General features: G+C 40.1%; 2 protein-coding genes across 4 annotated transcripts in view; both read left to right on the top strand.

Moving 5' to 3' along the window:
• Positions 1 to 12409, top strand: part of hivep1 (HIVEP zinc finger 1) — a 63493-nt gene extending 51084 nt beyond the window's left edge. For 2 of the 3 annotated variants that reach the window (XM_056232751.1, XM_056232752.1), the window contains exons 4-9: positions 1406 to 7125; positions 7249 to 7385; positions 7497 to 7672; positions 8259 to 8360; positions 9110 to 9654; positions 9913 to 12409. In XM_056232751.1, the coding sequence (XP_056088726.1) occupies positions 1406 to 7125; positions 7249 to 7385; positions 7497 to 7672; positions 8259 to 8360; positions 9110 to 9654; positions 9913 to 11073 (7841 nt within the window). In that variant the 3' untranslated portion in view covers positions 11074 to 12409. Of the gene's footprint in view, positions 1 to 1405; positions 7126 to 7248; positions 7386 to 7496; positions 7673 to 8258; positions 8361 to 9109; positions 9817 to 9912 lie in introns of all 3 variants that reach the window. The other variant, XM_056232754.1, reaches the window with a different exon arrangement.
• A 1836-nt stretch (positions 12410 to 14245) lies between these two features.
• Positions 14246 to 16728, top strand: edn1 (endothelin 1). The gene is made up of 5 exons (XM_056232729.1): positions 14246 to 14655; positions 15072 to 15222; positions 15394 to 15537; positions 15817 to 15912; positions 16260 to 16728. The coding sequence occupies exons 1-5, from the start codon at positions 14595 to 14597 to the stop codon at positions 16396 to 16398; spliced, it is 591 nt and encodes a 196-aa protein (XP_056088704.1). The 5' UTR covers positions 14246 to 14594; the 3' UTR covers positions 16399 to 16728.
• The last annotated feature ends 9862 nt before the right edge of the window (positions 16729 to 26590 follow it).

Consider the following 26590-nt stretch of genomic DNA (forward strand, 5'->3'; position numbering starts at 1 on the left):
TTCGCGTCTAGGGTAAACAGCTGTTACGACGCGAGCGACAACGGCCACGTCCGGTGTAGACACAGTGTTAAAGCTCATTCTGCCTATAACGCTACGTTACAACATCAAGCTATATTCCAATAAATTATATAATTATAACACTTTATATTGGGCCATTCTGCATAAATAGTAGCCTAGTTTCACGTTTAGTACATTTTGCTGACTACTTATTTAAAATGGTATAAAAGTACTGTACATATGTAATTAAACACGTTTTCAATAATGCCGAGTTCAGACTGCACGATTTTAGCCCCGATTTTGGCTCGCCGACAGGTTTTGAGAAATCGCCGACAAATGCCCGAAATCACAGTCAAATCGGTGCTCGTTCACGCGAGTGACAATCACGCAGTGTGAATGAGCAAAGACGCGATCTGAGAGAATCGCCGACGCCCGTGAGATATTTGGCATGCTAAATATCTGGACCTGTCGGCGATTCACAATCCTGCTGTGTGAATGTGTTCTGACTGAAAACTACATCGGCGATGACCGACAGCCAATGAGAGAGCAAGATACAGGGAGGAGGAGGAGGAGTTATAGACCAGAATATCAGTATTTTAATAGATAGGCCTATATTTACAATTATATCAAACAGAAACAAAGCACAAACATTTGCATGACCAGCAGCAACAGCAGGACATTTGCAAAATTACTTATTTACCCCCAACTCTCTTTGCAAAACACAGTCCTTGCTCCCCTCGTCTTCCCAACCATTTCCTGCATAAACTGTTTATTTATTTTTTTATTTTCAAATCAGTGCACAGACAATTTGTAGGCTATCATTTTTAATAACAAATTCAGTGTCGCACAAGAACTCCGGTCTCACGCACGCGTGATCTTCCGTTATTTCCTATCACTTCTCGCGTTTGGTTGGTTGTGAAACGTAGTTTGCGGACCAGGCAGAAGTTGTCGCGATTCTTTCTTTTGTAAAGTCATGCAATGTGAAACCTCCTGTCGCCGATCCATCGTGCAGTGTGAACACAGCAGCAACTGAATGTTACCCCAGATAGTCATGCAGTGTGAAAACAACAGTGACCCGATTATTTTGAAAATCGTGCAGTCTGAACTCGGCATAGGATCCTACGTTTTGGAAACTCAAAAACCGTTAAAAACCGTCTCTAATTTAATAATAATAATGAAAAAATTAACCTTTACAAATCGTTTCGAGTAATTGTGTAATCCAAATGTTTTTTTTTCTTTGTTTTTTCCTCAGCCTTGTGGATGGTCATACAGATTTGTCTATTTAAATAAGGAATATTTCATATATTATTTTTCCAATTATCTGAAAAAAATCTCAAAAGGTATTGGACAGAGTACGGTTGAATGTTGTTTGGGTTGTTCATTCTTTCTTTTCTTTTTTTCCCTACAGACACAAATGAAAGTACTTGCAGAAACTCTGAGGTCATTAAAGGACTGAAGAGGAAAAAAGTTGTGGTACAAAACCAGCTAAAGAAAATACCAAAATCTCCTGTCAAAAAGCAATCGCAAACCAAGAAGTCAATTTCTCCGAACATCTCTTCGTCCAAGGAAGCCACACCCTCTTCTTCTTTTTCTAGTGGTCCATCACATGGATTGCCTGACCCTCAAGATGTCGAAGATGCACCGCAAGAGGCATCTGAATCTAGAGCAGTAAAAGTGGAGCACGAGGAGTCATCAACCTCAGAGCCACAGGCTCTCAGCCACAAAAGTTCTGACAAAGAACCTTGTGCTGCAGGGCCAGTGCGGACAAAAAGCTGGTGTGGCAACAGCAGCAACAAAAACGCATCTCCCTCTCACACAAGTGCTCCCCTTGAGGTATTGCTCAAGGCTATGGAGCCAGATTTCAATACACTGACAGAAAGGAAGAACAGCAGTCCAATAGGACATCTTGGAAAATCAGTTTCTATTCCTGTCACGTATTCAGACTATGCTGTGGCTATGCCTGCTGTTAATTTCAATGTCCATTCACAACCCTCATTTATGCCACAATTCAACACAGCCAAACACTTCTACAGCAGTGTGGCATCTACAGGGCAACACACAACACAGCAGTATGTGAATATGTCAGGAAATCGTCAGCAGGACAAACCAGGTTTCCAGAAAAGCTACAGTGTGGGTCCTTCACTTAACTTGACGCATGCACCTGTTCCATCTGGATCAGGTGGTTTCCCTCAAAGCCAGCCCCCTGTTGTTCAAACATGCCAGTCTCTGTCAGCCACAGTACCCAACTCAATTCAAGTCCCAGTCACACCTGGTTTCAACCCTGTTCAGATGACAACTGTGGTCAACTTTGGTGCAAATCAAGTATCTGATATCTCGGCAAAAGATCAAAAACCAAAAAAGCAAGGGAAGTATGTCTGTGAATACTGTAAAAGAGCTTGTGCCAAGCCAAGTGTGCTTCTAAAACACATACGGTCCCACACAGGAGAGAGACCTTACCCGTGTGTGACTTGTGGCTTTTCATTTAAGACAAAGAGCAACTTATACAAGCATAAGAAGTCTCATGCTCATGCCATTAAACTGGGTCTGGTTAAAGACTCCGGAAGTGGATCCCTCTCCCAAGAATCGGACAAAGGTCTGCCAACACATTCTGATGTGGAGGAAAGCGGGGACAGTGATGAAGAAGGTAGTACAGCTGACTTAGACCCGGATTCTTCACAGAGCAGTCTAACAGCATTATCTGAGAGCAGTTTGCAGAGTGCAGGCATGGTACCAGGAAGCCAAGGAGAATCAGAGCATTTGTTGGTATTTGAAACTCTGAAAACATTGGCTACACAGAGAGGATATGAGCCAAAGGTCACTGCTGCTCTCCCTAAAGTGGTTGTCCACCCTGTAAATGTTTCGCCTTTGCGTGCAGACAGCCCAAGAGTTACAGATTCAGCACCTGAACATGCCACAGCCCAGAGGCAAAGGGATTTCCAGCCAGCAAACCTTCGGTCTAATGTAATGGTTCTGTCCTCACTGAAAGAAGTGGATTGCACAAGTCCTCTACAAGATTCAGTTAGTGAGGATGAAGATCAGCATTGTAAATCACCACTGGGAGGCAGCCATGCCCAGCTACAAAGGCAACAAGCAACTGATTACTCTCAACAGCCACAAGGCAAGTGCCTGCTAAGTCCTCGGAGTCTTGGAAGCACTGACTCTGGCTACTTTTCACGTTCTGAGAGTGCAGATCAAGCTATGAGTCCCCCGAGTCCTTTTGTTAAGATTACTCCACCAGCAGAAACCGACATTACAAAAACCCCACAAGTTCCTCCTTCCCCGGTTGTGGCAACTGTCATGCATGTAGCATCTCTTGAGAAGCCTCGAGTTCCTTCTGTGGAAATGCGTCCTCCATTGGAAACTAAAGCTCTATCTCTTGAGGAGCGTATCTCAAAGTTGATCTCAGACAACGAGGCTGTTGTGGATGACAAGCAACTAGACAGTGTCAAACCCAGACGGACTTCTCTTTCCCGAAGGGGTAGCATTGATTCCCCTAAATCCTACATATTTAAAGACTCTTTTCAGTTTGATCTAAAACCACCGGTAAGAAGATCTAGTTCCAACTCGGACATACCAAAATCTCCTTTCACTCCTACAGACAAATCAAAGCCAGTATTTCTTCTTTCTGTACCACCTCAGTATCCAGCCATGGATTGTTTACCAATAACAAGAAGTAATTCAATGCCCACCACACCTGGTCAGTCAGCTCTCTTTCCCAATCTAAGCCCTCAACCTCACCCACTAAGGATCTGTCATTCATTTGATGACAAGATTAGCTCACTAAATGATGATGTATTCTCTTCAGCTCCCTCTACTCCAAATTCTGCTGTACATCCTCGTACGCTAGTGAGGCAGATAGCAGTTGAGGATTTGTCCACAAATGATGGTCACGTTCTTATCTCAGTTCATTCCATGGATGAGAGCCATCATGGACCAAGTATTACACATGAGCTGAGAAGTAAGTCTTTTGAGCATGCAACAGAAAGAAACCGAAAACCCCAGCAAAACAAAGGGACAATGTACGAATGTGAGACTTGTCGTAACCGTTACAGAAAACTAGAAAATTTTGAAAATCACAAGAAGTTTTATTGTTCTGAACTGCATGGTCCAAAAAACAAGCCAATGCATGCCAGAGAGATAGAGCCAGAAGTGTTTGGACGTGGAATTCAGCAGCCTCTTTTGAACAGAAATGCAGTAATTTCTGGCATTGTAGAGCAACCACTCATGGTAAGAAAAAGAAGGAAAATTAAAAGTGTTGGAGATGATGATGACCAATCTCCAACTGAGACCACGCCTCCATGTTCAAGAAGTTTTGACTCCTGCCAGGCCTCTACAGATTCGATAGGGCGACTTTATTCTCACCATACCCAATCTTTAAGTAACTCTGCTATTTTAGGACAAATACAAGTCATTGGTCGAGCTGCAGAATCCCAAGAGTCAAGGCTATCTCCAATAAGAGAGGCTCAGATCAGCACACCAAATAAAGAAAGAGGTGACCTCCAGAGACAAGGAAGTGGAACTTCAGTCATTCGACACACCAACTCCCTCAGCAGACCAAATTCTTTTGAAACATCTGAGTCCATTGACAGGTCATCTCCAGTTGATCCTGGGGAAAAGGAAGTAAAGAGCTCTGTGAAAGGCCATACAGAGGCTGTAGTGAATTCTTTCTCACAAAGTTACCATGACAGAATGTCTACACCTAAATGTGCCAGCCAAGGGATGGAACCTCATGGTAAGCAAACCTTTACCATTGCTAGTGATGGCACACCTGTACAGCAATCACGGCTTGTGCGCCAGAACAACATTCAAGTCCCTGAAATCTTAGTAACAGAGGAACCAGACAGAGGTCATGAAACTCATGAAAAAGTTGTAGAATCAACAGAGAAACCTGCAGATACATTTAACTGGCCTCAGAGGAGCGAGAGCTTGTCCAAACTGCCGACGGAAAAACTGCCCCCAAAGAAAAAGCGCATCAGACTTGCTCAAATGGAACACTCTTCTGGTGAATCCAGCTTTGAGTCAAGTCTCTCTCGTAGCCTCAGTAGAGATAGTAGCTTGTCAAGGTGCTCTAGTATTTCAGCCTCTTTTGACAGAGATGATCCACCAAGATCTGACAGCCCATCAAGGGCTGATAGTGTTGGGAAGCCACCAGAAGCTCAAGCGATCCCAGTAGCAAACAACACTCTTGGAGTGCCAGGCATGATGAGACGCGCTACCTCAGAACAGATCAGCTGCACTCAGTCATCAGTGGAAATTTCTTGTGACTACCGTAGCAAATCCTTTGACTGCAGCAGCATGTCACCCAGCAGGCCTTTGCCACCAATACAGACTGCCCTGCCAAAAACTACACAATGTCCTCCAACTACCCAGTTGCCTCTCATTGAAAGAAGAAGAGGGCCTCTAGTACGTCAAATGTCCTTGAAGATTGCACCAGACCCTCAATTGGCAGTGAAACAGACTCCTCCCATCCAAAGAGTCCCCTTCACCAATGAATGCTCTGGGTCCCAACCTAGACCAGTAAATCTGAACACATCTGCACTTCTTCAGTCCTTTGTCCTACATTCTGGAGAGGCCCCGCAAACGAAAAATGAACAAATGGTTCAAAGCATCAACCTTGGAAGCCAAACCCAACAACCCCAAGTTCACGGCCTTCCACATCCATGGCATCAGACCTCAAGGGTTGTGGCATGCCACACGCAACCTCTGGTCAATATGGGGGCTGGTCAGACAGACATTCAGAAGAGCTCTGATGAAAAAAATCAGAAGTGCTTTGAACCTAAATACCAAATGAATTGCCCCGTACTAAAAACAGGCCAGACATATTCTTTAGCTGGTGTGCAAGGCACGCAGATCACATTGCCAGTCATAACAATACCAATTGCTAAGGAAATTAAAGTGTCACAGTCAAATGATGGAATGCAAAATGTCTATGTAGCACAACAAGCTTATCAGGCAGTAATCAATAAGCCTCCAATTGTACTGCCTGCTGGTGCACTTGTTGATACAACATCTCATATAACGCCAGTATCTACACCTGTACCACAGATTCTAATCACCCATGAGCACACCCTTGCACCTGCATCTGCGGTTTCTAAGGTCAACTTCCCTACGGTACATGTTGTGAACAGTAATTCAAAGGTTGGACCAGAAATCCAAGCACACAGGCAACATGGATCTGTTGCTATACAGATGAAAAACAACATGAAAACCACTGACCAAAACCAAACCACTGATAAAAGCATCCTGTCCCTTGGTTCATTGCATTGTACACAAAAACTGGCTTCTGCAAATTTATGCCCACAAGAATCCACTGCCTCAAGCAAACGTATGCTCTCCCCTGCCAACAGCCTGGACATTGCTATGGAAAAGACACAGAAACGGGCTAAAGATGAGCATGGAGCTGCATGTCTCACTGATGGTAGATCTCTAAGCTATTTGAACTCAAAGATGTCAGAAATGACCAGGCAGAGGAAGTTAATGCTGGTTAGACAGGTCTGTACCACAGAGCCAGTGGATAGCCCAATTGAGACTGATGCCCCAGAACAATTACCAGAGATTTCTGAAGCTGTAAAGAACACCCAGGCACCAGTGTCTCAGATAACAAAAACTGAGGTCAGTGAACAAGAGATGGTGAGGAGAACACCGACCACAACACCTGCTACACATTCTTCACCTGGAGTTCGAAGCTATGCCATGCCAGAGAATTCCACTCTGAAGCCACAAGAAAAACCTGAAGAGCAACGCTGGTCTCCATCAAAATCACCACTGAGGCCTTCGACATTTCAAGGACAAGTGAAGTTAGCTTCTTCTGTGTCCGTTGTCAACACCAGAGACAGCCATCGTCTGTCTTTCCCCAGTCTGAAAACAGCTACAACCTTCACCTGGTGTTTTCTCATGAAAAGGAAATCCCTCCATATTCAGCAGACAGACCAGAGGATCTCTGCCTACTCTGCATGGGTAGTAAACCCAAACAATCCCAATCCATTGGGGCTTCCCACCAAAGTGGTTATGTCCTTGTTCGACTCCAAACAGACATCCAAGAAAATACACTACACCCAAGCAAAAACAACAACGTTGAAATCTGACATCTTGACCTACTCTGGGAAGCTGAAGGATATCTTACCAAAAGTAAGAGCATTTTCACTCGACTGATGCTGCTTTAACAGTTAGCTTTTATATTGTTTGCTTTTTTAATGCATTTGTTATGGTGCCTGCATGATTAACAAATTATTGTATTTTGTATTGTTTCAGGTTTTGATTCAGCAAAGATCTGTGCCAATTGAGAATAGTGGAAAAATAAAACCTGAGACTCAACCAATTAATCAGACCGAGTCAGACAGAGACTCCTCCAAATCTGAACCCCAACGAGTGAAGATCTTTGACGGAGGGTTTGTAAATCTTATTTTAATTTATTTATCTTAATTAATTTATCTTAACCCACTTTCTAAACATTTAACAGGAAATTGTGTTTTGATGTGCTATTTGTGGTATATTTTCAGTTACAAATCGAATGAGGAGTATGTGTATGTTAGGGGACGTGGAAGAGGAAAATACATCTGTGAGGAATGTGGAATTCGCTGCAAGAAACCTAGCATGCTGCGGAAACACATCCGTACTCATTCGGACATTCGTCCATTTCACTGCACGCACTGCAACTTCTCTTTCAAAACTAAAGGTGGGTTCAGTCTGAAACACTGATTTTAAAGCTGTAATGGGTAAATTACATGGGTTCAATTGGCAATTATTGTTACCATTAATGAACAGGAAAAAGAAGATACTAAAAACAAACTTCATTTTAATCCATAAAAACTCTGTTTCATGTCTACCATCATAAATAGCCAACTCATACAATTGCATAAGGACAAATCTAAATAGGTTTTTAACTTAAAAGTTTAAATGCAGTTTTAATAAAATGTGTCCGAATTTGAGAACAGTTAGGTAATTTAGATAATTCTGAGGGATGGCTGGAAATTGTTTCTATGCTTTTTTTTTTTTCTTACCTGCTTTTTTTTTTTTTGAAGATTCTGCCTGTTCTCTTAAAAAAAGCCAGTATGATTCATCACTGTTGAACTTCCCACGCTGCACTGCAGAACAGCACACAGTGTCAGACCAGCCCACGTTCCTTTAAGAACTTCTTTATCAGTTACTCACCCATTACATAGAGCTAGTGCTTGGGAACATGTCATGCTTATGTAAACCACTCCCATGGCCTGCATCCGCCTCCCACCTGAGTGACCTCTCTGTTCCCTTTATCCACGCAGGGAACCTTACCAAGCACATGAAGTCCAAAGCCCACAGCAAGAAGTGCATGGAAATGGGAGTTTCTGTGGGTATTATTGAGGACCAGGACACAGAAGACTCAGGTAGATGGTCTTAAACATATTGAATAAGGGGGTTCATTTCATGAGGACCCACACTTTTACTAACCAACTCAGAAAGCAGAAACTATAGTTTTGATTACACCATTACATAGTTATTTTTAATTACATAATCAACCTGACCATTAATAGGTTTACTAATAATATAACCATCTGTTAAATGTGGATTGTCTCTAGCTATGTTCTATTGCAGTTATGATCAATGGCAATGCCACGGTCTAATTAGAGATTCTAAACGCAGTCTTTTTCCTTGTTAACTCTTGGTGCATGTGGGCGGCATACACAGCGTTTACCGCGAGGAAATTACAGCATCTAATTTTAGCAGGAAAGAGAGAGAGAGAGAGAGAGAGAGAGAGAGAGAGAGAAGCTGTGAGCTTTCTCTGGTCTCAGTTACAGAGAGCATATTTGTTTTCCTCTCACACAGTTCTACACAAGCTGTCAAGCACAGGCTGCATTTGTGGTCTGAGGTGTTAATGTCTTCCCTATATAATGAGAGGGGTGTTTCTAGACCTATTATTCCTTTTTTTGCTATGCAGAAGGACCAAACATTACTTAAAGATTCCTAAAGAGTAAAGGTCATACTATCCCAGTGGTGAAATAATTTTGTGCATCATTTTGAGTAAATGAACTTCCTGGGAGAATTTTCCAAGTAGAACCTAGCTCTTTTAAAGTTATGCGTTTATAATTCTGCCTGTTCTTTTTGGTCATTACCTTGTTTGTTTTTTTACCCAAAGGTGATCGAGGAAGAGCAGGAAGTGCTGACAGACAGGACTCAGATGGTGATGACTCTGATGGCCCAGATGATGAAGATAACGATGGAGAAGAGGAAGACGAGGAGGACAGTCAGGCAGAATCTGGCCTCTCTGCAACACCTTCTGTTTCTGCAAGCCCACAGCATTTTCCTGCTAACCAAGCCGACACAGCTCCTAGCTCTCTGCTGGCTCAGATGTCCATCAGCCCGAATCTAACCCCAGCTCCTCAACCTCAGCCTCCTCCAGCTTCAGACTCCCAGACCTCAGACACAGAGTCTGTGGCTATGATGAGCCCAGTTTCATTGGTCAGACAGATGTCAATTTCTGCATCCTGCTCCAGCCCCGGCCCTAGTCCCACATCTTTCACATCCCACCCCGCCCCTGCCTCAGAATCCCAGAACTCTGATACTGACTCCGTACACATGATGAGCCCAGTGTCACCTTGCAGGCAGATGTCCATCGACTACCCTGAATTTGACGTTCCCCCTAGTCCCCCAGTGCCAGGCAAGGGCGCCAAGCTCGGCCAGGTGAGACCCGTGTCCTCGCAATCATTGTCTTTCTCGTCGTACATCCCTCCCTCTCTACATGTACACCTCACCCCATACCAGTACCCGACCCCATATGCATTCAAATGTCTTGAGTCTCGCATGCCTGGCACGTCAGCAAAACTGCTTTGAATGCATGAAAAGGTGAATAGAATTTTAACTGGTAGTCAGCGACTGCAATTTTGTGTTGCTTGGCAGTGTTGATAAAAGTATTCATAACATTGTTTGTTTTTTTTACAGGATGGAGTGTCGAGCACCATTTCTCAGCCTGCAAGTGAGTGCAATGCCAATGTCGACCGTGGTACTCAGACCTCTTCTGACCCTCTTCAGGGACCCCTGCACTTTCCAAATGCAGGTCCGATCCACGAGTCCAGAGTAGGAGCCACTACTCATCTCTTCAGCCACCTGCCTTTGCACTCCCAACAGCCCCCTCGTTCCCCATACAGCATGGTACCTGTGGGTGGAATTCAGCTTGTTCCTGCTGGCTTGGCTGCTTACTCCACATTTGTACCCATTCAGGCTGGGCCAGTCCAGCTAACCATCCCAGCACTCAGCGTTATTCACCGGCAGACTGGCAGCCCTCTTCCAGCCCCAAATACCTCACCCCGGCCAGATGGTTCTCCGACCCAGCCGCTGGTAGTCCAGGAGCCAGTCAGTAGTGTACTGCCTTGTTTCCCTCTGGGCCAAGTGGCAGGGCTTCAGACACTTGGTGCTCCCCAGACTGCCCTGCAGCCTATGGGTTTGGAGACCTTGAGTGTTGTGGGTTTAGCCAACTCCACCCAGCTGGTGCCTCAACAGAGTCTGCCATTAAATGCCACCCTAGGGGTGCAGGTGTTGGCAGCTAGCCCCACCCCTCAGTGCAGCACTGCTTCCCCAGCACAAATCCCTGGCCTGCAGTTTCTCAATATTGCACTGCCCGCCCTTATACCATCCCTAAGCCCTCTCTCAGCTCTCAGCCCACTCCCTGCAGCCCAGGACAAGCCACGTAGCCCTGGGGGTGTAGCGCCTGCACCTCCACCAGCACAGGTTGCAGAATCACTACCAGCAACTATTCCCTCAGCCAGTCATTCAACAGCCAATCCAGGAGATGATCCTACAAAAGCAAAGCCATCCATAGAGGCGAAGCAGGTCTCTCAAAACAGCACTAGCGCTGGATCTAAGGATACAGGGCGCACAGAGAAGACTACAGCCATGGTGGAAAAACCAAAAACACCACCACAACCATCTTCGTTCTCCTCCCACTCATCCTCTAATGAGAAAGGCTGTGATCTTGCACACAAGGCAACAGCAGGTGGGGCTAGTGAAGTGAAACCACGTCAACCTGTCTCTAGACAAACAGTGACTGATGACTACAATGAAGCCTCCAGCGATGATGAGGACAGACTTGTCATAGCTACCTGAGAGTCCCAATAAAAGCTCTTTCTTTTCTGCCTATGAATTTCTCTCTTTCTCTTTCCACCTCTTTCTCCCTCTTTTTTTGTAAAACTGTGTCACTTTGTAAAACTGAAACACTTCAGGAGGTTTGCAGCTCTGCAAGCCTTCTCTAAAAGCACATTTTCTGACAGTCATATTGTATGTGCAATCATAAATGATGACCAATTATTTTATTTTGTACTCTTTTGTCAGCACCAGACAGTTATTTTCTTTTTGTACATGTTGTATAGACAATTGTGCCTTTTGGAGTTTCACGTTTAGAAACCTGTATATAATATCTTATAAATCTAGTAGTTGCCTATTAAGTTGATATGGAAATTAAAGAAGAATAGATGAAATTTGTTTTATTTTTAAATGTTTTCATTTTGAAAAGTTTTATGTCTATCGTAAATTGATGGGGAAATTAATGTTGTACTGATATATAAACATTTCTATGGCTTTTGGGGGTCAGTGTTCCTGTGCACAGATGTTGTGGTCAAGTATTTATTATATTACACCTGGTGCCCATTTTGAACTCCATAAGTCCATAGGTATGAGTAAAATGGTGGCTTTACATTTGCTGTATCTATAATATCGACAGTATCAGTAAAACCTTGTTTACAAGTGCAGAAACGCCTCTGAAGTCTCCTTTTTTCTTTTTTAACCGGTGTAATTACCTATCTGATTTGCTGTCTTTTTCTCCTTTAATGAACCAGTAGAAAGGGTTGTTCCTGGGGCTCTCCAAGGCACTAGAATTATTCAGCAGTTCAAATCACTAATGAGGAGCTTGGAGAGGGCAGCAAATGACGTCACCAATCAGCTCCTTTACGAGGATTATTGACTGTGACATTGTCCTTGCCTCAAGAGGCTTGTAGCAAAAGCTCTCATTACAGCCCCGGAATGACTCATTCAATTGACAGTATTTTCTGTCTGCCAAGACTGTGAATCAGTAGCGTCACCTGCTGGACGGGTTGTGTCTCTGCAGGCAAAGCAGAGGAGTACAGGGTGCATCATGCAGGAAGGTGGGGTGGGGGAATATGTTGCTTAGTTACCCAGCCCACAGAAGAACATAAGTGTGGGTGAGACTCTCTGGAAACAGTTTTGAACATTCAGTCAGTCCAAACCTAGTGAATTTAGTCAAAGTGAGAGTAGAACATCAGAATCCCTTGTGTACACTATACTTTTCTGCATCCAATAGAAATGGCATTCCATGATTTGACTATAATCTAAATCAAACATTCCACTTCATTCTGACCAGAATTTTTTACTTTCATTGGTAAATTTGCTGACCTCAATGCATGTTTACAATAAAGGAATGCATGTTTACATCAGTGCTGTTTCTATATATGTGTATATATATATAAAAGAACAGGTATCATCGTTACGACCTGTATGTACAGGTAAGGCTTAACCTTGACTATGAGTGCAATGTCAGAATATTTGGAAAACTACTGTATTCATGCCACCCTTGCCTGAGGAGAGCTCAGAGCAACATTGAAAAACAGAACTGCATATTTCCATAATTGTCCTTAATGCAGCATCCATATGCATCTGATCTTAATAGATTGCTTTTATTGTTGTCTTAATTCTCTGTCTTAGATGGAACAGGCATGAACAAGCTACAAGTGGAGTCTTCATGCTGTAAAGGGACAGTTCAGCCAAAAAAGAAAATTCTGTCATTGATTAGGCTACTCACCCTCATGTCGTTCTAAACCTGTAAGACTTTCGTTCATCTTCGGAACACAAATGAGGAACTTTTTGATGAAATCTGAGAGCTTTCTGTACTCTTCAGTGGCAGCTTTGCAACTACCACTTTGATGCTTCAAAAAGTTAATAAAGAGATCGTAAAACTAGGCCTAAATGAATCGAGTGGTTTAGTCCTGAAGAGACATGATCGCTTTATATGATGAACATTAAATTTAGGCTTTTATTCACATAAACATTGATTAGCGAACATAAATAGAAGCTCAACCGAACTTGCTTGATGCGTGAGAGCAAACCTCTTGCATAGAGCTGCATAGAGAATGAAACTCATTGGTTCTCGCATATCAAGTGAACATGCTTGAGCTTCCGTTTATCATAACTGATGTGGGAGTTTATGAATAAAAGTCTAAATTCAATTCAATGTAAATCTTATAGAGCAATCCTTGTCTCTTCAGAAAATTTGGACAAAACCGGATTCGTTTTACGATCTCGAAGCATCAAAGTGGTAGTTGCATAGCTGCCAATGGAGGGACAGAAATCTTTCAGATTTCATCAAACAGATCTTCATTTGTCTTCCGAAAATAAACAAAAGTCTTACTGGTATGGAACGACATGAGGGTGAGAAATTATTGACAGAATTTTCATTTTTGGGTGAACTATCCCTTTAATACATTTTTGGAGCGGGTGGATGAGGGTTGGGTGATTAATTGTGAGCACAAACTGGCATGAGTTTCCATTAACAGGGTTTTCCATTGGGCAGGTACAGAGCTGGAGGCTAAAGTTTCTGAACTGCTGCTGCTAGTATCATTCACCCATTTAGTGAGACCTTTTAAACGGGATTCAGGGAAAACCAAATGATTCTAAATTACTCTTGTAAATCTGAAGCTGTGAAGATTATTTTTATCTCATTGATATATTCATGTAAATTACAATAACAACGAACAAATATTTGAATGTAAATGTAATGAAATTACTATAGTGGTGAATCTCGGCCTGTTTTGGGAGTTGTTATGTGTTTTGTAATTGATTTACTAGTTGAAAAGTTTTTTTTACTAGTTAAATTGTGCTGAAAAGCTAGCAGGTTCAACTTACCCCGCCCATACAGAGTTCTCCAGTAGCGGGATTTTGTTTTCACGACATATTTAGGGAGCTATTTTTTTTCTGGGCAATATCTACGAAAATGTTTTTTTTATTTATTTATTTTTTATTCAGACTTGAAATTTCGCATACAAGACGAACATTTTGATAGCCTACCGAGAAACATTCCGTAAAACGTAACTAACCCTGACCTACCCTATATGAATATATAATACAAAGAATTTGAAGAATATTACTTACATTTATTAGTCAGAATACGAATAGTCACATTTCTCCTGACTTTTTGTGTTGGGAACCTCTTTTGACGTCTCAGTATATTTGTGCGCGTAGTATGTACTCGCGCGCCCTCTACTGCCCTGTATGAAAACTACTCGTCTAAGTCATCTTTCTTACCATAAAAACTTGGCACCGAACGACCGCCCGGCGTCTCCATCCCGCTGGAATCCCCAGGAATACAAAGTTCTTATCTCGCTCCACACGTTGCTTGTCTGTGACTATTAACAAACAGCATTGTGTTCGCGTGAGTGAGCGGGCGGGAGGCGGAGAGCGCGAGTATATAAGCGCTCCTGTACTAGAGAGAGCTCGAGACTCTAGAATGATGCATTGAGAAGACCGCAGCTTAAATCTGAAGATTTGTTACTGTTTGCGAATTTATTTGGACTATCACCGTTTGTGCTACACCAGGGACTTGCATAAGATTAAATAAAATGGATTTGAGGATTATATTTCCAGTGTTGTCTATGCTGTCATCTGGGATTTTTGACTTTGGTATGTACTTATGTTAAGTGTATTTATACCCAATATTTGTGGTAAATATTATTTGACTACTTTTTAAATAGTTTACTCTATTACTGAAAAAGTTTTTTAACTATTAAACAAGCTGGAATGTGTAGTAGGCTATACATACAGAAAAGTGCAGGTATCTAGATATAATAAAGTATTAGTACTACATGACGTTGCTTAAACAACATAAACACATGCAAGATACAGTTTTAATATTCTTGTAGGCAGCATATGTTGAGCATCAATGCCATGTTAATTGAGCATGACAAATTCCAGATTTTCCAGTCCATCAAGCATATAGGTTGTGCAACTTAAAAGTGTAAAATCGCAGTGCATGTTTTGTAGGTGGAAATCTTTATGAAGTAAAAGCTTATGAATTCAACATAATTTTATGATTTTAGCTGCTCCAGCATCTTTGGGTCATGGCACAGAACCAGGCACGTCAATCTCTGCACACCACTCCAGGACTAAGAGATGCTCCTGTGCGAGTTTTATGGATAAAGAGTGCGTCTACTTTTGCCACCTGGACATAATATGGGTCAACACACCAGAGTAAGTCATAAAGTGCATATACTATCAAATCTAAATATAGATCTAATAAATATAGAAAATATGAGCAATGACTTTATAATCATGACTCTATAAATCATTATTTAATGATTGAAACCTCATGCTTATTGCATGACTACATTTGTTTTCTAATCATTTTTTGTTTCCCCCTAGGCGAACAGTGTCATACGGACTTGGAAACGCTCCACGGAAGAAGCGCTCAGTCACGGAACCTGTTGTGCCCAAGTCTCGCTGCAAATGTGCAGATAGCAAAGACAAAACATGCTCTTCATTCTGTCAACCGAACAATGCGATACGGTAAGTACGCACTGAATGCAAATAAGGTGAACATTGTCATAGTTCAAAGCCAGATATTTTTAATCTAAAGAGCAATTTCAAGGACACCAGACTTACTGGTTAAGAAATATTTTGGGACACGCTTGTTTTCTCAAGCATGTATAGCAATCTCAGTATTAACGTACAGGCATACAATCTGTCACTACATGACTTGACAAACTTGCAGAAACAGGTTTCATTTCTATTTGTGGACTTTTATCAAACTCGTTCAGGAATTGACTGCTGAACTTTCTTTCTTAGGTATAAAGACAAGGCAATCCATGCCTCCCAGGGCCACGATTGTGCCGAGAAGCGATGCAAACACAAGCTGGCAGTCAAACAGACAAAGATTAGACGGTAAGACAAACCACATTTAAGAAATAATTGGGTGCTTTAATTACAGCCTCTGTAAGATTGATGTCTCTTGTGGCTGCGATTTTCATGACAGATATATAAGCACGTTAACTTTGAATGTAAATCGTTTTTCAAAGACTGAAGGATTTTACCTTCAGTATGTTCAGATTATGTTTTTATTATATTATTAGAGATTATTTCAGGAAATCTTACATTTCAGTCAAATTTTAACCCTGAATTCTCAAAGCACCTGATTTCAGTTGTACAACTAATGCTTGCCAGGGAAATCTGGTCAGGGGCACCACCTGTGTTTGCTGTGAAATTGACCTCATTGCTTTCTTTTTCTATAGGGTAAAAAACACAGAAGAGATTGGAGATGTCCTCTCCAGGGCGAGGGCCGTCAAGAACATCCATCTTCTCCTGGAGAAGTGGCGAGTGAGGCAGCGCCACAGGCCACGAGCGAGGATGACTGAAAACTCTTCCTCGTAGAGCTCAACCTCAGCTTTTGAGCTTCGCTGATCCACTACAGGATTTTCCTGAATTATGAAGCTCCTCTCTGCTCATTCATTGCACATGTCATGCATTTGCCAGGTGTGTTGGAATACCTGCGGATGCAACCGTCTTGGATTGCGGTGTTTGTCACGTGGTCTCCATCCTCGGGGAGAGTCAGCATCAGTGTGGAGCTCAACGGGAAGAAGAATCAAACCTCCGATGGAGATGGTGACTGAAACAAACCGAACCTCAAATTATCAAGACTAACCTCTACCAACTTTTCTGATCTAGAACTTTTGGTCCATGGGATAATTAGTCGGAGAAGCCACTCCAAATAAATAAAGACTTTGCATTGAAGATACTTGTTGCACAGGAGGAATATGCTAAATGAAACTGTGGACTCCAGAAACCCAAAGCGGTGTGTGTGTGTGTGTGTGTGTGTGTGTGTGTGATGCCCATCCAGCCACTACAAGCCAAAGATTCTGGTGGAAGAACGGCTCTGGTTCTTGTTACTGGACTTTATACACTGTAAAACAATGAAGCTCTGCAATTGTGTCAATGCATCAATGGAAATGTTATTTTTCACATTTATGTTAAATATCTTTAATTCAGCCATATTGGCTAAAAAGATTTGTCTTAATGTTATTATTTCTATGAAATGACAATATTTAATTGCCATTTTTGTGGTAACCGTTTTTAATTAATAATAAATATGTGGCATTATTTAAGCGACTTCAGTTGTTTGTGAATTTTCCTGTTAACTTTGTTTAAAATTCCAGTGAAATGCATCATTTAATTTGCGCCAATGATAAGTTCATAAAATGTCATCATGTGCTCCAACTAACGAAAATGTACTAAAAAGTACCATGGTATAATACTTAACCATTTCAATTTCTCAATACCATAGTATACAGTATATACTGTAAAAGTGCCATGTACCATATTACCATGCTGTACCATGGTGCTGCCAAGTTTTTGAGAGCAGACTTTGGGCCAATTTTGCCTTTTAAAATGATACGTTTATGAGCAAAAGTATTAAAGATTTTTGTTATAAGAGACAATAAAACAACTGTGCATCAAAAGCACTCCTTTCAGGCTCATTTATTTTTTTAACTTGAATCAAATATGCGACTGAGGTCAAACACGTCATTCTAACATGTAATTTATTTAAGCCACAAAATAAACTTCATTCAGTAAAATAAGTATAACGAACTACGCAAAAAACATTTCGAACATCTCCAGCACATTTTATAATCACCCAAAAACCAAACATATTTAACCCCTTGAGCACAGTATCACGTCCGTCAAAAACTATAGGCTGGCTGTCGGTTGGAATATTAGCACTAAAAACATTGTCACACTCATGGGAATCAATCCCTTCACTGAATACTTGCTGGCTAAGAAATAAATAATTATTACCTGAGATCCATCTGTTTTCAAATCCACAATTTAAACATCACAACATTGTTGTCTGTCAAAAAATAATGTGCACAATACATGGTAGTATTTATGAGAAGCAGATTTCTAGAGAGTACGTATACGCAATCCCTGGAAAACCCACACTACCGGATGTTTTGACTACGTCATTGCTCTCCGGGAAGAGGGAGAAAATGCGGAGTGAGCGGCTTCATCATGCTGTCTGTCAGAGACGCTAACGTGCAAAATACATAACGCACGCAAGTATAAATTTGTTCTTCACTCGCTGAAATTGAATCGGAATGATCAGGGAACTGAGTGAAATACGTCACCCTGCGTGCTAAAGAGAATAAACGCCAATCCAGTTGAAAAACTTCGCCGGGTTAGTGAACATCGTTCAACGTGTTGGTTCCTGACGGAAACAAGAAGTTGTACGTTATATTTTGACAGAGATTTTTTTTTCTGATTTGAATATTTTCAATAATTTTCTATTCTTGTCTGATCTTTTTTTTCATAGTTTTGTCAAAAGATGAACTGTTAAATGAGGGATCTTGAGACGAGTCCCTGTAGTCGTCCAATTTGAGTCTCATTGTCGATGTAATACTAAAAACTTGACAGTATTCTACTACATTTTATAAAAATCACCTGTTCTAATTGTCGATGTAATACTAAAAACTTGACAGTATTCTACTACATTTTATAAAAATCACCTGTTCTAATTGTCGATGTAATACTAAAAACTTGACAGTATTCTACTACATTTTATAAAAATCACCTGTTCTAATTGTCGATGTAATACTAAAAACTTGACAGTATTTTACTACATTTTATAAAAATCACCTGTTCTAATTGTCGATGTAATACTAAAAACTTGACAGTATTCTACTACATTTTATAAAAATCACCTGTTCTAAGTTGTTTAAAAGATTAAGGAAATTATCAAAGTTTTAATAAAATGTTGTTTAAACTTCCAATAAATGATGATACATTTTTACACGATTTGTTACTTTTAATTACCACAGCAGATTATATATAATATATTGGTAAGCTACAACAAAAACAACTTATATAGAGTGTTCTTATATGCACTATTTATTAAGTTAATTACATTTGGCTTTATTTACACCTACAAACATCCATAAAAGTTTATTATATTGTTGATAAGACTCCATTCACATTCACATTGCATTCCTTTATTACAGGAGCCTCAGAAAAGACATAAGAAAATATACCCTGCAGGGAATTTCCGATAGATGCTTTTGATTTGCCTGTCTTTGTCCATACGTGTAGAAGAGAGCAAGAGAAAGAGATATTCCAGGATCCTCTAAAGTCGAGCACAAAGGCTGCCTCTCCTCCTGAGGTGTGCACTTTTTCGCACGCGGGTCTCCAGGGGCCGGGGAAACTGGCGTAGGTCATTGGAGCTTGAATAGAGCTTGAGCACAAATAATAGCCCATTATGGCACAAGGAATCTCCTCGAACCGACAGGCATTCAGCGCATATGGAGCGAACAATGGAAGATACTCTGGGAGGGGCGGACACTCCTCGGGCTTCTGACGTCTCCGCGTGCTGCCGGGGTCACCGCCCTGAGCTACCTTCACACACACACTCACACACATGCAAACAATGCATCTACCTTGCTTAGACACACACATATAATAGCACAAAACATTGACGCAAACATGGACCAAATTCCAGCGATGTCCCGGGACTGATTTGAAGTTGTTCCATCTCAGTCTCATCACTCATCATCTCAGAGCTAGACGGTCATATGAGAGTTGAGTGATGGGATCACTGCTTGTTGAATGAGTGCTGATCAGTGTTTTAAATGATCTAGGCTTGTCTTTTTCACTCATAAAAGTTCTAATTATGTTTAATATGGCTCATGGAGAGCAAATTGCACTCATACAGGTGAGCTGACTCACTAATCCTTCTCCGCCAGGTGTAGAGATGACGGCAGATGTGCTGTATGATACATTGGGTCTGTTGCAAAACCAAAGTAGGCAGCATTGCCATATGAGAAAAGATAACTACCTTGTTATCATGTTTGGGTCAAATTTGAAGGCAGCATTACATGAATTAGGCAAGCCCAGAATGCAGTGAGCACATTTATCCATAGATGGCAAATATTCAATATTTAAATGAATGATTTATTAAACTAAACCGCTCAATTCATATGGATAGTTTTACCATCTCTTTTTGAAGCGTCAAAGTGGTAGTTGCGTAGCTGTCAATGGAGGGACAGAAAGCTCTCAGATTTCATTAAAAATATCTTCATTTGTGTTTCAAAGATGAACGTAAGTCTTACGGGTTTGGAAAGACATGAGGGTGAGAAATTAATGATAGTGAATTTTTGAGTGAATAACCAATTACCCATTAACCCATACTAACTTCAAACTCGATTGCGAGTCAATATTATATTTGTGGCATGCAGAGACTTTTACATCAGTCACTTATGAGGTTACATTACGTTTTTTAAAGAAGTCTCTTCTGCTCACCAAGGCTGCATACAGTAAAAATTGTATTTTGAAATATTATTACAATTTAAAATGACTGTTTTCTACTTGAATCTGTGTTGAAGTTTCAATGCGATGCAAATACTGAATTTCCAGCATCATTACTCCAGTCTTCAGTGTCACGTGATCCTTCAGAAATCATTCTAATATGATAATTTGCTGCTGATACCAAAGACATTTTACTGATACCAAACTTTTGAACGGTGGTGTGGCTTGTAGGCTTTGAACCAGCTTTCATTTCAGGAATCAGCATAGACTTCATTCTTTTCTTTTTCGCGTCTTGTCATCCTAATCCAGCTTTCTCTGTGGTAAACACACTTTTCAGACACACACACACACACACACACACACCTCTAAGCCTCCAGTCATCTCTGTCAGCGACAAAACAACATCAGAAAGCTATTATGGAAGATCCCCAAAACATTCTCAAAATTCTTTTTTGACAGACAGCAATTTGCAAATGTCTAATGAGCTCAGATGTACGTACTTGTGCTTGTCTATATGAAAATTTGACACAACAGATGGCAGGACATTTCATGCCATGAGGGCTTTTATAGTCTCACCTTTTGACTATTTACATAACGTTTTTTTTTTCCTTATCCAGATTTTGGAAAAGTACTGATCACATGACGGTTGAGTTTGCAGTCTTTGACACGAGCCAGTCCACATGCGGTTTTTGCAAATCTATTAAAGAAACTGAGATATGATCCACATACACAGAGTTGAACGTCATATTCTTTCAGAGAATAATCTTCATACAAAATACTAAATAGTAAAAGTGCTCTTCCTTCTTACATATCTCCAGTAAAACTCATCACACAATATACTAACTTTTTAAAGACTTTATTTTATTACCCACTAGCTTATTCACTTAACTAGTAAGTATTACAGAGACTTAAAAAAAATAAGATATAGTGCCGAGGAGACTTGATATAACATGCATGAAAACACTGTGATTTTCAGATCAGATCCGTTTGTTGACACTGCCAGGAAAGCATCACATAGTTTTACCCAGAAGCAGAAAGTGAAATTACACTGTCTATTTTACCAGAACAAAATGGTGTAAGTTTCATATTTCACTTGAAGATGGTGGAAAAACAGAAGGAAAAAAAATAATAATTCAGAAATTGGTCGTAAATTTCACAAAGAATTACAAAGAAACGTTAAGTAACACAAACATGAAATTTGAAAGTAGAAAAAAAAAATTCTCTTGTAAAACATGCATAGTAATTTTTACACAATGTATGTACCTTAAAGGAGTAGTTCACTTAAAAAAAAAAAAACTTTTGCTGATAATTAACCCCCATGTCATCCAAGATGTCTTTCTTTCTTCAGTCGAAAAGAAATTTCTTCAGAATCTTTTTTCGAGTCATTTCGTTCATTCAACGAACAAAATGACTTGAAAAAAGATTCGTTCATTTTGATGAATGAGTTCGAACAGGAGAGTCACGAACGTGCATCACAGAACAGAGCAAGGCGAGCATTTGCGCTTACAAAACTTAAACGTTTTTATTTATTTTTTAAATGACCGATCGCTTCGCTAGATAAGACCCTTATTCAATGGATACCAAACGGTCCAAGGTCCAAATGACAGTTTCAGTGCAGCTTCGACACCAGACGATGAATAAGGGTCTTATCTAGCGAAGCGATCGGTCATTTAAAAAATAAATAAAAACGTTTAAAGGAGAACTCCGGTCAATTTTAACATTGAGCTCATTTTTTTGTACATTTGGAGTGCTGTCAGTACAGACAAAAACGACAAAAATCGGTGTTGCCTACACCGTGTTATATGAATAGAAGATATGAATAAAAATGATGTTAATTCAGCCAGCTCACATACCCGTATTTACTTCATGTTTTTGTTCGAAATCCACAGTAGTCGATTGTCGAGTTCGCGCGCGCGATCATTAGTTATATTAGTTACCAATGATCGCGCGCGCAAACTCGACAGTGGTCACTCTTAATAAAACCACTCACATGGCTGTGCACTTGTAATGACACATCAAGGATGTTAAGAGGCTAAAAGCAGGTTTAGAACTTGCCCCATTGAAGTCAACAGGGTGCGAATTTTAAAAAGAGGATAACAAGGTGTAGGCAACACCGATTTTTGTCGTTTTTGTCTGTACTGACAGCACTTCAAATGTACAAAAAAATGAGCTCAATGTTAAAATTGACCGGAGTTCTCCTTTAAGTTTTATAAGCGCAAATGCTCGCCTTGCTCTGTTCTGTGATGCACGTTCGTGACTCTCCTGGTCGAACTCGAATCTTTTTTCAAGTCATTTCGTTCGTTGAATGAACGAAATGACTCGAAAAAAGATTCTGAAAAAACTGTCATTTGGACCTTGGACCGTTTGGTATCCATTGAAGTCCATTATATGGAGAAAAATCCTGGAATGTTTTCATCAAAAACCTTAATTTATTTTCGACTGAAGAAAGAAAGACATGGACATCTTGGATGACATGGGGGTGAGTTAATTATCAGCAAAAGTTTTTTTTTTAAAAGTGAACTACTCCTTTAAGCTTTCAGTTCACAAAAAAAATGGCACTGACCTGAAGAGTTAATATTCCAAAAACACCTCAGACAAACATCGAATACGTCACAGGTGTGTTTCGAGTAATATTCTGAAATAGAAAAAAGGGTGCGTGCGAATGTGCTGCGGTCATGAACTCATCTAATCTTTCACATAATACAGTATTCGCTTGCACTTGACATTTAACCACCCAAGCTAAAAACCATATATAGGTGCTGCAGGCAAAACCTGCATGCTAACTGCATACTGAAAATAGAAAAGTGCTCCGAGTGCATTCCAGCATGCCGCATCATCAAAGCATCCTGGCATGAAACACAAAGGCCTCTGGGAACTCCAGGGTCCCCTGCCGCCACAAATCAGACAACGCCTTTTACCTTTGCCAGGTGAGTAGAAACGTCTCCTTTGGCTGAACCAGATGGTGTCTGTTATGGGAAGGAACGCCTATACGCCATACCTTCTATCGTTTTTTTTTTTTTAATTATTACTAGGATCCTGCTCCATTGAATTCCTGTTGAAATGCAGAGAGGAAAAATACGTCAATTTCATGCCACCAAAAACCCTTTCTTCATCAGTACTCCATGCTAAAGTTTGCGGTCAGTAAGTTTTTTTTTAGGAAGAAATTAATATATTTATTCAGCAAGGATGCATGAAATTAATTTAATTTATAATATAACAAAATATATATATTTTACAAATAAATGCTTTTGAACATTCTATTCAAAGAATACATTTTTACAAAATGTAAAATAAAAACAGCACAACTGTTTTAAAGCTTTTATAAAAAAAAAATCACCTTAAACATTGATTGTAATAAAAAATGTTTCTTGAGCAGCAAATCATCATATTAGAGTGATTTCTGAAGGATCATGTGACACTGAAGACTGGAGTAATGATGCTGAAAATTCAGCTTTGATCACAGGAATAAATTACATTTTACAATATATTCATATAGATATTTGTTATTTTAAATTGTAATAATATTTCACAATATTACTGTTTTTACTATATATTTGATCAAATAAATGCAGCCTTGGTGAGCATAAAAGATTTTCTTTCAAAACCATTAAAAAAACTTTTGAACTGTGTATACACATTATTTTTGGCCTTTTATCATTGCCTGATATGTGCTTTTATTCATGTTTATGGTGTGTAACGAGTGCACCTTTGATGGTCGTCGTCACATTTATTATTTATTTGAAACACAACTATACAAACAATTTGGCATAAAATCGTCCAGACAAAGGTCAATTGGAAAATAAATTCAAAGTTTTCCCCACCTGGAATACCACGGTTATCTCTGCGATGCCACAAAACAAGACATTATTTTAAAGTTGGAGATTCCTGACAGACCTAATGAGGTTCTGCTAAGCCAAGGACACACATTCTTCCATGCACTTTTTTTTCCACACTCCCGTCACTCTCATATACTGTAACTGAAGACTACTTGACATCGCATACCACACTAATAGACTGAACAAAAACAAATAAGATGGGAAACACTATCCTGGGGGAGGAGTTCCTCCTCAATGCTGAAATTCACTGACCTCGTTTTCAACTAAATTGTAGTGAATACTCTATTTCAGGTAATTAGACTCATCTTAGTCCATTGTTTTGGTGAGGCACTTTGAAGAAAAATATCAAAAGAAAATGTCCCTCGAGGTTTCTTGGAGTACTTGCGTCTCAGTACTCATGTTAAGTAGCTGTTATCTAACACAACGTGATTTACTCAAGTAGGACATCAACATCCGTCCTGGGACAGTCCTACAGTATAACCATTAATATCAGAGGACAGTGCACTCAGGAAAAACAGGAAAAAACCTATAATGTGGTTCATTATAGAACCTTGGGGTTCTTGACTTGATTTTAAAGTACCATTTCTGCCCCCAAAAAATTTTCTATATAAGAAGGAATGTCCTAAAGACCCCATGTGGTGAAAATCAGGTTTTTAATATTGTTTATGTCTATGTATGTTAACCCTTGTGTTATGTTGCGGGTCAATTTGACCCGCTTCGATTTTCAAGTTGTTGGAAATACTGGTTAACCTTTGTTTTTTTTCTTGATATTTTGTGACTTTTTCTCATTTATCATGATGAACATGCATGCAAAGTTTCAACATGCTGATGTGTTTTGACATATACAAACAAAATTACTGTTACGTTCGTGATATTCGCGGGTCAATTTGACCCTCATAGGCAGCCATTCTTCATGGACCCGGTCCATAAAGGGTGTACACAGAAATCGAACAGAACACAAGGGTTAAGACAAACCATGTGCAAATTCATCAGTCAACACCATTGCTGAGTATTTCTTCTTAAAACTGAAGTTTATCGAAATCACATATACTCTCTTGAGTAGGTACTTATTTTGAATATGTATTGTATATAATCCGTACGTACTACATCCGCCATGTTGTTATCATGTGACCTACTGGCGTCAGTTGCGTCGCTTCACTGACATTGAGATGGCAAACAGGAATACGGTTTGTGTAACATTAGCAACACATTATTAGCTGTTTGATAATAGTCAAGCCAACTGCTAATTGTCTCAATTACCATTATGTGCCCAACGTTGTAGAAAGCGATATTTAAAACGCATTACCATTCTGATACATCGACTTTTAGACCTTGTATAATTCGCTCTTCTCCTCTTCTTCTGAATTATTTTCTGCTTCAAACGTATATGGCTGAATTAAACCAATATTTCCACTTGCCCTGTACAGTTGGGCGAGTGGATCATGTAGTCCGAGCTGTGTGAGTGAGTGGAGGCGGGGCTAATTTGCATATTCATGCTTATACCAAATGAAGCAAGGGTGTAGAGTTACATTCAAGCATATTTTAATGCATGAAGAAAACATTTAAATATGTCGTTTTGATGATCAAAGATGAGTTTTAAAGGATACAATTATTGACTGCAGGGTTATTTAATTTAGTAATAAAGTAAGTTTACAAGCTGTTTAATTAATAAAATCTTACTGAAATGAAAATTAATTCAAATTAAATCCATAAAATGATCCATCCCATGATGGAAACTCTTCTATATGAAGCAGCTGACAGAAGCCTTTAAAGGGTTAGTTCACCCAAAAATGAAAATTATGTCATTAATGACTCCCCCTCATGTCGTCCCAAGCCCGTAAGACCTCCGTTCATCTTCGGGACACAGTTTAAGATATTTTAGATTTAGTCTGAGAGTTTTCTGTCCCTCCATTGAAAATGTATGTACGGTATACTGTCCTTGTCCAGAAAGGAAATAAAGACGTCATCAAAGTAGTCCATGTGACATCAGTGGGTTAGTTAGAATGTTTTGAAGCATCGAAAATACATTTTGGTCCAAAAATAACAAAAACTGCGACTTTATTCAGCATTGTATTGTCTTCCGGTTCTGTTGTAATACAGTGGTATTGGTTGCTGTTCAAGCAACAACAAAAGACAACAAAGCATGATCCAAGCACATGTCCTTCTTCTGTAAATCACATTAAGAATGTGTTGGTTGTGTTGATAATAATCAGAAATGTTTCTTGAGCAGCAAATCATCATATTAGAATGATTTCTGAAAGATCATGTGACATTGAAGACTGGAGTAATGATGCTGAAAATACAGCTTTGGAATAAGGTGGTACAGAGGTGCCAGGTTTTTGTGAATGGGGTTTCGGTGTCAGCCTAACCCATCAACATGTCATTTCAGACACAATACGAACAGACGGTGCTCTGGCTCCTCTTCTGTTGCGCTCA

Source organism: Rhinichthys klamathensis, unplaced genomic scaffold (genome assembly GCF_029890125.1).
Source record: "Rhinichthys klamathensis goyatoka isolate OS25496 unplaced genomic scaffold, OSU_Roscu_1.1 h1tg000354l_1, whole genome shotgun sequence".
NCBI lineage: Eukaryota > Metazoa > Chordata > Actinopteri > Cypriniformes > Leuciscidae > Rhinichthys > Rhinichthys klamathensis.